Source organism: Lycium barbarum, chromosome 5 (assembly GCF_019175385.1).
Source record: "Lycium barbarum isolate Lr01 chromosome 5, ASM1917538v2, whole genome shotgun sequence".
Taxonomy (NCBI): Eukaryota; Viridiplantae; Streptophyta; class Magnoliopsida; order Solanales; family Solanaceae; genus Lycium; species Lycium barbarum.
In genome coordinates this window covers 81,008,024-81,022,552 of record NC_083341.1, presented here as the reverse complement: position 1 = coordinate 81,022,552, position 14,529 = coordinate 81,008,024, and the positions used below count along the sequence as shown (strand labels likewise).

General features: G+C 38.4%; 2 protein-coding genes and 1 non-coding gene across 6 annotated transcripts; 1 reads left to right on the top strand and 2 right to left on the bottom strand.

Annotated features, from left to right (window-relative positions):
* The first annotated feature begins 5,272 nt into the window (after window positions 1-5,272).
* On the top strand, window positions 5,273-5,809 carry LOC132639519 (agamous-like MADS-box protein AGL29). Its single transcript, XM_060355962.1, has one exon. It carries the CDS (start codon window positions 5,273-5,275, stop codon window positions 5,807-5,809), a length of 537 nt encoding a protein of 178 aa, XP_060211945.1.
* Window positions 5,810-6,497: 688 nt separating this feature from the next.
* Window positions 6,498-14,022, bottom strand: LOC132641008 (acetyl-CoA acetyltransferase 2-like). 4 transcript variants are annotated; one of them, XM_060357851.1, is made up of 15 exons: window positions 13,879-14,022; window positions 12,794-12,856; window positions 12,002-12,100; window positions 11,716-11,889; window positions 11,479-11,584; window positions 10,817-10,955; window positions 10,320-10,397; window positions 10,147-10,212; window positions 9,657-9,742; window positions 9,052-9,151; window positions 8,802-8,912; window positions 8,681-8,722; window positions 8,350-8,436; window positions 7,944-8,052; window positions 6,498-6,636 (listed from the first exon to the last, which is right to left on the bottom strand). In XM_060357851.1, the coding sequence occupies exons 2-14, from the start codon at window positions 12,828-12,830 to the stop codon at window positions 7,963-7,965; spliced, it is 1,215 nt and encodes a 404-aa protein (XP_060213834.1). In that variant the 5' UTR covers window positions 12,831-12,856; window positions 13,879-14,022; the 3' UTR covers window positions 6,498-6,636; window positions 7,944-7,962. The 4 variants fall into 4 exon arrangements, with proteins under 4 accessions (XP_060213834.1, XP_060213831.1, XP_060213832.1 ...); XM_060357848.1 differs by lacking the exon at window positions 6,498-6,636 and adding an exon at window positions 6,917-7,178; XM_060357849.1 differs by lacking the exons at window positions 6,498-6,636; window positions 13,879-14,022 and adding exons at window positions 6,917-7,178; window positions 12,938-13,088.
* On the bottom strand, window positions 13,475-13,579 carry LOC132642959 (U6 spliceosomal RNA). Its single transcript, XR_009583429.1, has one exon. It is a non-coding gene; the product is annotated as a U6 spliceosomal RNA (small nuclear RNA).
* Window positions 14,023-14,529: the final 507 nt, after the last annotated feature.

Here is a 14,529-nt window from a genome sequence, read left to right as displayed (position 1 = left end):
CCTTTTCTCTTGTTGTCAAGGGTTTTTCTTCTTGTGAAAACCTAATAGCAGCCTTGGAGGGTCATTTATTAAAAAGGAGGGTGAAATATAAAACTAAGTATAGAAAAAAGCGTCTACTGGCGCAGCGGGCGTCTCTTCGCTCTAGCGAGACCGCTGCCGCTATAGCGGTCCATCTCTTGCCCCGGACCCATAACTTTTAACTTTTTTCGAAACTGATTTTTCCCACTATCAATCCTTTATACCCCCCATGGGGCTTACTATTTAAGATCATACACCTAGATTGGGTATGAGTTCGCAAAGTATTAAATAACGACCGGACGGGTCATTACACCAGATAGCAATTAAACTACCGTTCATCCCCGAACGGCGTGGGGTGAGGTAATGGTCACGCTCCTGGACATTACATCATAGGAGGCAGGATTTCGCGTTATCATCATGGAAAGAAAAATTTCAACAGAGCTGGAAAAAAATGCGGCTCACTACAGCGGTCAGATGACCGCTATAGCGGTACCGCTGCAGCGGTAAATCCACAACCGCAGCGGCGACTACTTTTAAAACTGGGGTGAATTCAATTCACCCCTCCCACTTCCCATTCATTCTCTACAACCGAAAAAACCACCCCCTCCCCCTCCCCCCCCCCCCCCCCCCCCCCTCCCACACGAAATTCTCTCCCCTCTGCCATAGGCCTCCTTTTCTACTTCACCGGGGGAAATCTCCCGTTAAGGCTGAGCTTGTGAGTTGTCACTTCTGGTGGCACACCTGTCATATCTATATGGGACCATGCAAAACAATCGGCATTAGCTTGAAGAAATTTAACTAACTTGTTCCTGAGCTCCGAGGTTAACCCGGTGCCTAGGTATACCTTTCTATCCGATAGATATTCGAACAAGATGACTTGCTCCAGCTCCTCTACGGTAGATTTGGTTGCATCCGAGTCATCCGGTAAGACGAACGATCTGGGTATGCCGAAATCATCCTCTTCATTCCTCGGGTCCGACCCCTTCTGCTCCGCTGTCGAACCCATACCCTTTAATTGCTATTGAGCGTCCTTGCCTCTGAGTGATTCATCATCCTTCAGATCCGATTTTTTAGGAAAGAGTGGCGTTTCCTCGACCGCGAACATCTCCCTGGCAGCGGGTTGTTCACCTCGAATAGTTTTTATCCCCTCCGGGGTCGAGAATTTCAACAGCTGATGTTGTATAGATGGCACCGCCCTCATGCTATGAATCCATGGTCTTCCAAGCATCATTATACTTCATATCCCCTTCGATGACATAGAACACCCTCTGTTGAATGGTGCCGTCAATGTTGACCGGAAAAGAAATCTCCCCCTTCGTGGTTTCACTTGCCATATTGAACCCACTGAGTACTCGGGCAACCGGTACAATCTGATCGAGTAGCCTTAGCTGTTCAACCACTCTCCACCGGATGATGTTGGCCGAGCTACCTGGGTCAATCAAAATGCATTTAACTTGTGATTTAAAAATAAGAATAGAAATTACCAATGCATCATTGTACGGTTGAATGATGCCTTCTGCATCCTCATTGCTGAAAGAGATGGAACCCTCGAGTACGTAATCCCGGCTGCGCTTTTCACGCACAATAGAAACCTTTGTTCGTTTCATCACCGGTCCTCGAGGAGCGTCTGTGCCTCTGATTATCATATTGATTATATGTTGAGGTTCCACTGGTTCGGCCCGTTTGTGAGATTCCCTTTCCTTGTAGTGGCTTTTAGCTCATTCACTCAGGAATTCTCGAAGGTGGCCATTCTTCAGTAACCGAGCCACCTTCTCTCTTAGTTGGCGACAGTCCTCAGTTCTGTGCCCATGGGTTCCATGATATTCACACATCACGCTCGGGTCCCGTTGACCCGGGTCTAATCTTAGTGGTCTCGGCCATCTTTCTTTTGCGATACGGCCAATAGCCGAGATGAGGTCCGAAGTGTTGACATTGAAGTTGTACTCCGATATCCTTGGCAAGTCTTTGTTGCTAGCCGAGCTTCCAACATCACTCCTAAATGAGAGGCCTCGACTGTTTGTCGGGCGTTCGACCCGTTTATTGCCCCTACTTGAAAAGTGACTGGGACCAACCCTTGATTTTTCTGACCTGAAGCTTGGCTTTTCCGAATAAGAGTATGGCCGATACCTTTCCCTCGATGGTCTTGACTCCGGCTCGTAATTTTTCCTCGATCTTTCAGAGCTTTTGCTCATATTTATGGGCCCCGGGGGAAGTTTGAGTTGGTCATCCTCTACCCGAATCTTTGATTCGTATCTATTATGGACATCTGCCCAGTTCACAGCCTCGTATTCCAGCAAATTTTATTTTAGTTTGAACGAGGTCGTCGAGCTATGAGGATTAAGTCCTTTGGTAAAAGCTTGTGCAGCCCATTCCTCCGGAACCGGAGGGAGCTCCATCCGTTCCCTTTGGAACCGGTTGACAAATTCACGTAACAGCTCATCATCCCTTTGGGCTATACGGAAAAATCCGCCTTCCGAGCCTGCACCTTTTTAGCTCCAGCATGGGCTTTTATGAACGCATCCGTGAGCATTTCGAAAGAAGTGATTGAATGCTCGGGCAAATGGTCATACCGAGTCAATGCTCCCTTCGATAGAGTTTGCCCAAACTTTTTCAACAACACGGACTCAATTTCATCCTCTTCGACGTCATTGCCTTTTATGGCACAGGTGTATGAAGTCACATGCTCCTGTGAGTCCGTTGTGCCGTCATATTTATGGATATCCGGTATTTTGAACCTCTTCGAGATCAACTTCGGAGCCGCACTTGGAGGAAAAGGCCTTTGAATGTACCTCTTTGAATCCATCCCTTTTAGAATAGGCAGAGCCCCCGGAATTTGATCCATCCGAGAGTTATACGTTTCCGCCCTCTTCTCTGTTGAATCTACCCGTTTTGCCAAGGTCTCGAGCATCTTCAGAACTTTGGTGGATGAACCGGCTCCCGATCCATTACTTTTGACTCTCCGTTTTTCATCCCTCCTCGGTTCGGTGACCCCTTTTGACCTCTCCGGAGCTGCCTTATCATTTTTGCTCTGCAGCTGAGCTATTGCAACTCTCTGCTCAGCTATAGCAGTCCCCTGTTCCTGCAACATTTCAAAAATTAAACGTAAGTTAATCTCATCCGGAGCATCGGGTACTTTCCAGCCTTGAGCCCGAGATGAAGTAATTGAGTTGTGAGTATTCAAGGGATCAGTGGCCGGTAAGGTGGCTTTCTCCTGGTTCACGGTGTTCTGCCGGTTGAGGCCTTCCCTCGAATCAACAGAGTTTGGGTCGATCGGATCTGCTAGTAGGTCTCATAACCCACTGTTCTCATTTTCGGCCAAAATCTCGTTGTTGTTGACATGACCAAACTGTCCGCTGCTTGCCATTTGTCCGTTTTTTGGTAGAAATTAGTAGACGATCCCTTAGTCAAACGGGTAAAAGGAGGTAGAGGCTAAGATTAAAAAACCACTATTATCCTAGCCCCACGGTGGGCGCCAAACTGTTTACCCCGGATTTAGGTAATCAACTGAAATTTCTAAGTGATGTATAGGATATGTGGATAAACTTTAATCTATTTTGGATTCGTATGAAATATGTATGGAATCGTATGCAATAGTGTGTATATGTAAATGTACGTGTTAATGCCTTGGATAAATGTGCATATAGTGATGATTAAGATAATTGTATTAAATAAATAAGCAAAATCAAAAAGGCAACTGATTCGGACCAGAGAGAGAGAGAGAGAGAGAGAGAGAGAGATAGCTTTAATATATATTTTCTATTACAATGTTCTAGATCTCCAAAAAAACTAACCCCTCAAAGTAGGGAAATGTCCTCTATTTATAGTTTCGCCTCATGGGCCTTACATACAACACAAAGCCCTTTTAGAATAAAGAAAACCCTAAAAGGATAAGGTAGGATCGTACGGTCTGACACCCGTACGGTGATCAGTACAAAATGACAGAACGGTCTTGACGCGTGGCGATTCCGCAACTGGTTAACCAGACCAACTGCCACGATCAATTCGGTCATGGAGAAACCGGACTAACGGCCACGAGAACTTGACTTGGAGAAAACGAACTAACGGAAACGCAGAGTTTGGTCCGGAGGCACCGAACCAACAGATTTACTTCACTTTTCTCGGATCAGCCACATCCGGTGCGATCCCCTCAGTCTGAAGGAAAGACCGATCATCCTCGTGCCCATTTGGTCATACCCTCGGACCCCGGTATCACCGATCTTGCATACGTCCGGTTTTTACCGTATACAATTGTTACCATTTTGGGGTGTTAATAGTGATCGGGAGAAGGCTCAAATATGTAACACTCATATGTACTTTTCTTATTCATCTACACCTTATTAGTGTACTCTCTTTTGTGTCCGTCTTTTTATTTTTCTTAAACAAATTTTATATGTTTTTTAAATATTTAAAGAGTCATAAAGTACGTAAAAATTGTGAAGGATGTAGAATAAGATTAGATTCATAATCCAATTAAACAAGAGAGCATAATTTTTCCATGTAAAATAATAATGTTATTAATATAAGGGACAAATTGTCCCTATAAGCTTGTTACATAAAATCAGAAAAGATTGAGGTTTATATTGGAATCGGGAAAAAGCTCAAATAAGCCGTTGAACTATGAAATGACTCATATGTGTCACTCGTAAAATGAAGGCTTTATATAATACCACATGGCAAAATTTAGTAGTAGTAGAGTTTGTTAGTGAGTAATGGCATATATGGCCCAAAATGGTAACGGCGGTGGCATTTTTTAGACCAACTATTAACGAGTGGCATGAATGAGCCTTTTTTGATAGTTTGATGGTATATTTGAGCCTTTTTCGAAGTAACAATAAATGCAACTAATTAGAGGTGTAAAATCACCTTATAAGGTTTCATGAGTTAGAGTTATAGCTTCTTTTTAAAAAAAAAAAAAAAAAAAAAAGAAATCTACTCTTTTTTTAGTCATAGTATAGAATTAACATTAGATATTTCTGTAAATTAATTTTAATGCATGGTTATTTTTCTCTGTCTTTTGATTCAATTAAGCGTTATCATTTGCAAATACAATGAATAGATAATATACAATTATATTGGGATTCGTGATAATCTCTTAATAGATTTTCATAATATGAATACATTAACTACACATGACAATACGCGTGACAAACAAAGTCGTGCATCAACTATAAATTACATGAGTGTTCCTCTCAATATTGTTCAGACTTAAGCCAAAACATCTACTGAATTTTTTTTTAAGAGTTTTCTTTTTGCAATGGAAAGGAAGGTGAGTAGAGGTAAGCAAAAGATTGAAATGAAGTTGGTTGAATCTAAAGAAGCACGCTATGTTGCTTTTTCAAAAAGAAAAGCGAGCTTGTTCAAGAAAGCAGATGAGCTTTCAACTTTGGCAGAAGCAGATGTTGGTGTTCTTCTCTTTTCACCTAGTGGAAAGCCATATTCCTATGGCTCCATTAGTATAGAAAAAATAATTGACAAATTTCTCCAATGGAAACTAGATAATCCCCAACTTGATGTCGCAAAATCAAATGTCTTTCAGGCATTTGATAACATATGTGAAGAATTACAAGTAGTGAACGAGGAGGAAGAAAGTCGAAAAAGAAGGTTTAAGATCTTGTACCCTGATTCAGAAATACCGCCTGGTAAACACAGATTGGAGCAGTTGGTAGCACTCAAGTTGCAGTGGGATAACATAAAAAAAGAAGCAAAAAGTTACATTCTGGCCGAGCGATCCAAATTTGACTTGAATGTTGTCCCCAAGCCAGATGAGGGGGAGAGTTCTGGAACTCATTAATGTAATAATGCAAACTAGAGTTCTTGAATTTGGAACAAGTGTTTGGAGGAGGATTTACCAGTGCAGTTATTGAGTCTTTTAATTTGGTCGATTATGTAATAGTCTTTGTTGTTAAGTCAGTAATTATAGGTCTTCTGTCTTTGAGGTTTATGTTTTTTTTGTCCTTCATGCAAAATCTAATAAAATAAACTCTTCCGTGGTAACAAAATGTCATAGGATTTAATTTGCTTTGCATTGTTATAGACTGGTAGACACACAACGTCATTCTTAGGAGAAAGGGCATAGAGAGCATTCAGAAGGGGGATGTTATTAGAGATAGGCATGATGCATTGATCAAATACAACGATACATTGATCAAATGGAATTGTATTAGTTCTTTATGTTTTTGGTGTAAAGAAAACAGTATAGAGAATGCATTACAAATAGTGGATTTCACAGGACTTCTGTAATTATTATCACCATGTAGCTCTCTTTTCGGAGGTGGCCAGTAAATCCCTTAATGCTAAGGAATACAAAGTTACCAGTTTTAAAAAAAAAAAAAAATGGGAATTTGCGAACATACACACAATCAGACGGATAGAGATAGATTATAGGGACAAAACAGTGAACAGAAAAACAGAGGAATATCTACAGGGTCTTGGGCACCTTACATTCGAATATGCTACAAAATGTAAAACCTATGTTTGGTAAATAAGGAAAAATACTTATATGTTTAGCAATATAAGGTCTTACTTAGTCATGGGGGTTGATTTTTCCTTCATTTTTTCCGTGGTTGGCTTACCATAATTGTCACAGCCTCCCAACCAGGGGCAAAGCAACAGCTTCACCTACAAATTCGGCAGAAGTGCAGAACTCAATTGGTTCGGCATAACTCAATAACTTTGGCTCAAATCATGTATTTATATTTAAAAATCTACTTAATATGTATAAATAATATATTAAAAACTCAATACGCTGCATTTTCTAAAATACAAAACACATAAACTCGAAAACCTAACCCTGACTTTGCTCCCAACCTTGTTCCTAAATCCTAATGAATACTGGTAAAGAGAATACTTGCAGCAACATGTGTGCCCTTTGATCAATTCAAAAGTATTGAAAAGAATGTCCTGGAGAAGTTATTTTCAGAATGCAACAGGAAAATCGGAACTCGAGGATGGTTTAAGTCTAAGAGGGGGTGAGGGGCTTGATGATATCTGTCATATTCATATTTCTTTAAGAAAGTAATCACTATTGCATTTATATGTGAAGAGTACAATTGTCTGAAAGAACATAAGAAAATTTCACAATCTTCACTACTTAAAAGCACCCAACTAGTCAATCTAATCCATTGAAGCTCCATCTCTTGTAACTAGCTCGCAATACTAACCTGCAATGGAATTAGCAGCTGACATAAGACAACTAGTGCAAGCAAACTTCTGCTTTCCCTTCTATTACTCCATAAAGGAATGAGGAGCGGAGACGATAGAGATGGCAACGTAACATGATCACCTTGCTAAAAAATTATTATCCTTCCTAGCAGTCTGACTCTATGTTTGATCGAAATAGTGCAATTTCATCGTATAAGATGCATCAAACATTAGGCAAAGACTACTGATATGACAGCAACTTTCAATCCATGCGGAAGAGCAAAAAAAAAAGTGAATCGTTACGCTTTGCCCTTGAGCTAAACTCATGTTTCATGGTGAATGACTAATGAGGAAAATCGCTACCTGATAGAGGTGGTTAATTTGAAGGTACCCTTGTTAAAAAAGCATCTTTGGATGCTAAAGTTGTTTTATGTAGTTGGACTTGAATATAAGATAGTTAAACCTTGAGCAGATTCCACTGCTGGCTTTTCAAAAATATTTGTTGAGTTACATAAGCTTATTACGCTCTAAGAATAGGAGAAGAACCACATGAACAATCTGGTTAACATTTCTCTGTGTTGGTCATTTCAGTGATAGTCTCTTACATTCATTAAAAATTCCTCTAGTTCTCACACCACAGTTGTCCCGTTAACACTTTTCTCGCATGAAAGTCTAATCTATCAAGAACATCCTATATAATCCATAAATTTCACTCGAAGTATGGCAATATGCAGTGTCATGTAGGTAAGACTTAATGAAAAGAAATTTCCTATGTCAGGACTTACCAACGACAGAAGAAATGTATTACATAAGTTCTACAACAAGGGCCGAGGCACCTCCTCCTCCATTGCAAACACCAGCAGCTCCGTATTTGCCACTTTTCTGTCTCAATACCTGCAACATTCCATTGGAAAAGTAGATGCAAAATAAATGTTAATTAATCTTCAAGAACCTTGAAACAAATATATGATCACATCAGAGTATGAAAAGTAACAGTCCTCGAACTATAAATCTCGAACTGCATTACTGAGACCAAAAAGTGAGAGTTGAGACTTTTCATAGATCATTTAACTTACAGTTCACAACCAAAAAAAGTAGCAAAATATCAGGGGATGAGGGAAGGCACCAGCGTTCCTAAGGTTTAGAATTTAACTTCAGTAATAGTGATGTATCCGGTCTAGTTGCACATACCCCAAGTAGAGTAACCAATATACGAGCTCCACTACACCCAAGAGGATGCCCCAAAGAAACAGCTCCACCATGTACATTAATTTTTTCCTGAAAGAACAATTCAAGAGGATACTTCAGGACCATGATCATTTTCTACACTAGATTATGTACCGCTAAGCAAATAATAGAAATGTTTTAAGATCTGCATACTTTATCTGTTTTCATATGAATGGATAATCCAAATAGTTTCTCTAAAGAAGAACCGATCCAGTCTAATTTTCTCAAAGTTCAAGAAATTTAAGATATTTAGAAGAGAGAGAGAGAGAGAGAGAGAGAGAGAGAGAGAGCTCACTGGATTAAGACCAAGCAGCTTTTGATTTGCAAGAGCTACTACCTGCAATTAGTGTCTGTTAAGGAAGTATTCACACAATTGAAAGCAAGCTAGTTTAAAAGAACTACGAAAAAGGGCATACCGCAAATGCTTCATTAATTTCGTAGTAATCAATTTGAGAAGCCTCTAAACCAGCACTCTTGATGGCTTTTGGAATTGCTTTAGCAGGTGAAATTGTAAATAGTTCAGGTTCCTGCACAGTTAGTTGAATTTAAGCGACAAGAATGTAATACCTAAGAGAAAAATTAAAATTTCTACATGCTAATTTCTCAATATTCATACATGGGAGGTTAAGAGATTCTTTTTTTTTTTCAATTCATATATAAAAGTACCTGAGCAGCATCTGCATATCCTGTGATCTTTGCAATCACATCTAGTCCAAGCTTTACAGCTTTTTCTCCACTTACTAAGACCAGTGCAGCAGCACCATCACTGTAAAGGAAAATATTCACTTGCCAATTAATTCAAAATATTGCAAAACCAGTTATTCCTAATGGATTATAAGAATTGAACAAAGAATTTCTTCAAAAATCAAATACTGCTAATCTACTGTTTTTGGCAATATTTCACATGGAAAAGAGGAAAGGAGCCAATGGTTGCCACGTTTTAGAAACTAGTTCCTAAGGCAGGTAGAAGATGACATAAACTACAGCTCGCGACAACCCTAAGGATGCAAAGAAAAAGTTCACTTCTTTTGAGGGACCTATAAGGGTAACAGATATACTACTATTGCTATAAGTACAAGAAATCCATTTTGAAACCTATTTTTTGGGGGGATCAGTATATTCAGATAGCATGACATAGTGCAAGTAAATTTCAGGGCAGTTAAGAAATATTAGAAAAGGATATAGTGCATTTAAATTTAGGTAACACACAGCTCTATATTTATAAATGAAAGAACTGAAAGAAAAGAAAATGATGCACGTAACTCACAAACCTTATGCTAGAAGCGTTACCAGCAGTCACAGTACCATCTTTTTCCTTGAAACTTGGTCGGAGTTTCCTCAATTTTGCACCATCAAACTGGCAAAGATAGAAAAAATATATGGGCGATGTAAAGCTGATAGCTTTGAAGTTCTATGGCAGGATATTATAGGCGTTGTAAAACCTCTATTAATGTATGTTTAACGTGTTTTAACTACCAAGAAAATAAATTCATCTCTTTGATCATTCTAGTATTTGAAAGGCAGATACTGCACTAAAAAACGAAATTCATTTCCTTCTTCACGTCAAAAAGATGATGAATGTATTGATAAGAAATTTAGCATTCAATTTTCAGGAAATAACTCCTTTTGTTGCATTCCTGTTCTCTCATCACACAGGATTAGGTTTTTGTGTCGGTAAATTCGTTGAAACACCTCAAGGGAAGATGTAAAGGACAAAGACATCTATGGTATTTTAGTCTTGCTTGCAATATATGTACTCACCTTCCCTAAACCTTCATCCTTATCAACAATGGTGGATGGTTTTCCTCTTCCACCGGGCACCTCAACCTGAAATTCCCCAGAAAATGATTTAAACGGTGATAAAACAAACTGCAAGGAACCTTTTTTACTTTAACAATGAGCTCTATCTAGCAACAAATATCTAGTTATGTTACCGGCACAATTTCCCATGTAAAAGCACCAGCTTCCTGTGCAGCAATACCGCGTTCAAAACTTTGAACTGCAAAGTTATCCTGCAAAAATATTGTTCAGACATAAGAAATTAACTCCCATAAGATTTTTGAAAAGACTTCTCAGCATATTTTAATCAGGCATGCAAACACTTGAAAACAAATGGATGAAACAAAGAGATAAAGTTTTTCCACAAATGAGTAGTGTGATAAAGGCGCAGACAAAAGAACATAAATCTGAATTGTCCAACTTCACGAAACAGACAGAGGGGGTGGATGCAATGTATCACTTGAATCTTTTCTCACAAAGAGATGTCTTTAAACGGTAGAATCAACAACTAGACAACAACAACAAACAATAGAAAGTAAACAGGGAAGATAACCCAATATATGACAACACTTTGGTATGCCAGTTTACATCAAAGTCATATGATGGTTAGTGAAGCTATATTATCCACATAAAAAGAACTGTGAAGACAAACCTGCTCCTCTCTTGTGATTTTGTGATTCTCTGCACATATTTCAGCACAAACTCCCATACCACAATCATTATAGACATCCATCAAACCATCTTTAAGCATTCCATCAACAAGACTGTCATGACCTAGACGAGATCCCTTCCTGCAAGTGTGCCAGTTTAGGCCATTAAATAATTGAAGAACAATGTTAACCAAGATAGAAGTGGGCAGCAAGCAAGTCTACCACATGGAACAAAGCATTTACAATATAAAACCCTGGGGGAAGGGGGTAAGATCCAAAATGCACATGGTGCACAAAGAGCAGATCTCAGAAATGACTTATGTGAAGACATGGAAGATTAGAAGTGAAAGGAATAGAAAATTAAAACAGCAACACAGGCTCGCTGTTCGAGTGTTCATTAAGCTTGTTGTTCCGTTTAAGAACAGGACATGTTCAAGGTAAGATCAGACAATGGGAACATGGGCACTGTATACGTTACACTGAAACATCCTCGAGTAGGTATGTGACAAAGAATTGGGAAAAGGACATTTATTCTCCTTACAGTTGTGACTTCAATAATTATTTCTTCTCTCTTACTCTTTTTCACTGTTCTTTTTTCTTTTGGGGAGGAGGGTGGAGAGACAAAGTTTAAACAGTGCTAGCTAAACTTTTGAAGAAGACAAACCTTGCTTCTGCAATGTACTTAGGGACATTAGACATGTTTTCCATTCCACCAGCCACAACAACGTCATTGATTCCCAACTGTATGCTTTGTGCTGCAAACATAGTTGCTGCAAAGACATATATAGTAACATTAAGTTACAACTAGTCCCGTCTTCCTGGCCCTTGTTACAGTTGTATGTATAAAGGATGCTAGGTACTGTAGGAAATGATGTATTTATTGCTACTAGACAGTGCACACCTTTCATTCCAGATGCACAAACTTTGTTAACTGTAGTACAAATCACTGTATTGGGTATCCCTGCACCCAATGCTGCTTGACGAGCTGGAGCCTGCCCCAAGTTTGCGCTGAGGACATTTCCAAAGAAAACTTCTTCTACAAGTGATGGGTCAACATTTGCTTTCTTGAGAGCACCTAAAGATGCATTAAGAAGAGAGATCAATAAAATTTCAAAGAAATTCAAATTGCCATTTGACAGTGGTTCTCTATAATGAACGAATTATGTCAAATTAGTTTAGAGTCCTACCAGCAATGGCGATTGATCCAAGTTTAGTCGCTGAAACTGATGAAAGGAAGCCGAGGAAGGCCCCCATCGGGGTACGGGCAACACCAACAACACAAACATCTGTTCAACAAAAGCATAAAGAATAAGCAATAATGAGAAACTAGAATCTAAGGAGCCTTGTGCTCCTGAAATAGAGAGCAAAATGTAAATAACCCTGGGTATACAACAACTTTTGGTGTCAATTTTTTCAGAAAAGGGTACAATAACAAGCAACTACTAAGAGGCATTCACTGAAAGAAAAAAAACTGTTTCTAGGTATTGGAGCTCCAGTAGAAATGTCATAGTTAAGGTAAAAAAAAGATGTACTTGCCAATTTTTGACTCCCTAATTAAGATAACAAACATCAAAAGAGCCTTTCCACTCTAAATGCCTCAACTACAAATGCATTGTTGAAATATGCATTTGAAAGTTTTCACATGTATGGTTCAAAACTAAAACACAGATTAATGATATTCTTGAAAACAGAAGTTAAAACATAAATGGAAAACTAAAGTTACATCCAGCAATGGGTTTTAGTTTTGAAATAAAAGTTCGGACAGAAAAAAAAAAAAATGAACAAAGTCATGTGCTTCACTCCAGGACCAAATTAAAGATCTATTTCTTATCATCAAGCTTTTAATAACACGGTAACCAAAAGCAACAAGAGAAGTGGCTCATATTGAAATTACAACAGTTCTATATCCATTATGCTGAGAGATTAAAGAAATGAGCTATAAATTTCTAAGCGATGAGCAAAAAGAACAAATGTGTTACCTCTAGGCTTGATTGATTCTGCAGTTGCTGGAGCCATCGTTAGTGATATATGTGAATAGTAGTCTGTTTCAATCAAGACAAATCAGAATTCTCTCTCTATCAACAGAAATATGCACAGCTACAAATATATTAGGAAAGCGTCACCTAAAATTACTGCTACGTATGGTTACCAAATCATAGGATTAGCATGAGTTGTCTTCAACAAATCGGAATAACTACTTAATGTGAGACGTGACCAAATTTAGGAATAATAGGACAGACGATGAAGGGAGTAGGGGCATTTAAAGGGGCAGTGCTACAAGTCACAATTGGAAATTTTAGCTAATTCTTAAGGCCATTAAATTACAATATGTACTAGCCTCAGCTACCTCATATCTGCCACTATCATTGTCATCTATAGTAAAGGTCAATGATGACACTCTAAGTTGATTTTCCTTTCTATAGCCTCTTGCAGAAATGCAGGGTAAGACTGCGCAGAATAGACCCTATTGATCCGGCTCTTCCCCAAACCCCGCACGTAGCAGGAGTTTAGTGCACCAGGCTTCCTTTTTGGCTAGATGACGTACAAATGATTGGGATAATATTATTTTGTTTACTTACCAAACACTAAAAAATAAATAACAAATCCACTTATTTTTCAAGAAAACATTTTCCTTCGTAGCGAACACACCCCCCTCTATTAATAAAGATTTGGGCCTTTTCTTTACGTGTGTCATCTTTGCATAGGGTCCATATTTTTAATCTTCTCTGCATCTTTCCAATTTTATCAAATGTCTCATAAGGAACATGATGAGCGAGCATGAGCTAAAACTAGCTAAGGAACTAAAAGAAGAAGGGATTCTAAAAACCATTTTTCTTTCTTCTCTATATTTCCTTCAAAGCAAAATGAGTGCAAACAACAAATTCAGTTGAAAAAAGACAAGATATTAGATCCCAAAAAAAAAGGCTCAAATGATCCACATGAAAAATTATTGATTTAAAGATGTCTTACGTGATTTACTATCAGATCTAATAAAGAAAGAAACAATTGAAAATTTTGCAACAAAAATATGAAGTTGCATGCAACAAAGAGTCAGCAAAGATACCTAAGTGATTAAAGTGGGGTAGGTGGAGCAGAGGCAGAGCAACAGAGAGTCAGCAAAGATACCTAAGTGATTAAAGTGGGGTAGGTGGAGCAGAGGCAGAGCAACAGAGAGAAAGTAAAGAGTATGATATGCAAATCCAACAGAAGCGGGAGACCTATTTATACATAACGGACCCACCCCCCCCCCCCCCCTCCCCCGCGGCCCTGGAGGGCAACAGGGTGTTTTTTTGGATATTGAAATTTTTGTTTTTTATTCCGTCTCAATTTATGTGATATTTTTTATTTTACGAATGTTGAGTTAACTAATTTTTAAGGTTAAATTGAATTAGATCGATAATTTAAATTAAAAAATTATACAAAAAATACTACTGTATAAGTTGTTATTCTTCCCATGTCAATATGAAAATATTTAGCAGTATTTATATAGTTTGAATTTCGAAAACAAAAAGTGTCGCATAAATTTTTGTATATATATATTTTGGGTAAAGATATTTATTTTTATATTTAAACCTGCAAGTTAATTATATACATATATTATATATTTGCCAATTATTTTTAGTGGAGCGACTATTTATACCTTATTGGTTTTTTTTTTTTTTTTTTTGAAAAGATGACTATTTAAGTTAATTTTTCGAAACAGATAAAAGATGGA

Bases quoted from the DNA above. Each gene is read 5' to 3' on its own strand.
- LOC132641008 (XM_060357851.1), bottom strand. From the start codon at position 12,830: ATGGCTCCAGCAACTGCAGAATCAATCAAGCCTAGAG. The intron at 10,213-10,319 runs GTAACATAACTA...GGGGAATTTCAG, and splicing joins TTACATGGGAAATTGTGCCG to GTTGAGGTGCCCGGTGGAAG. The intron at 8,437-8,680 runs GTGAGCTCTCTC...TTGTTCTTTCAG, and splicing joins AGCTGCTTGGTCTTAATCCA to GAAAAAATTAATGTACATGG.
- LOC132639519 (XM_060355962.1), top strand. From the start codon at position 5,273: ATGGAAAGGAAGGTGAGTAGAGGTAAGCAAAAGATTGAAATGAAGTTG.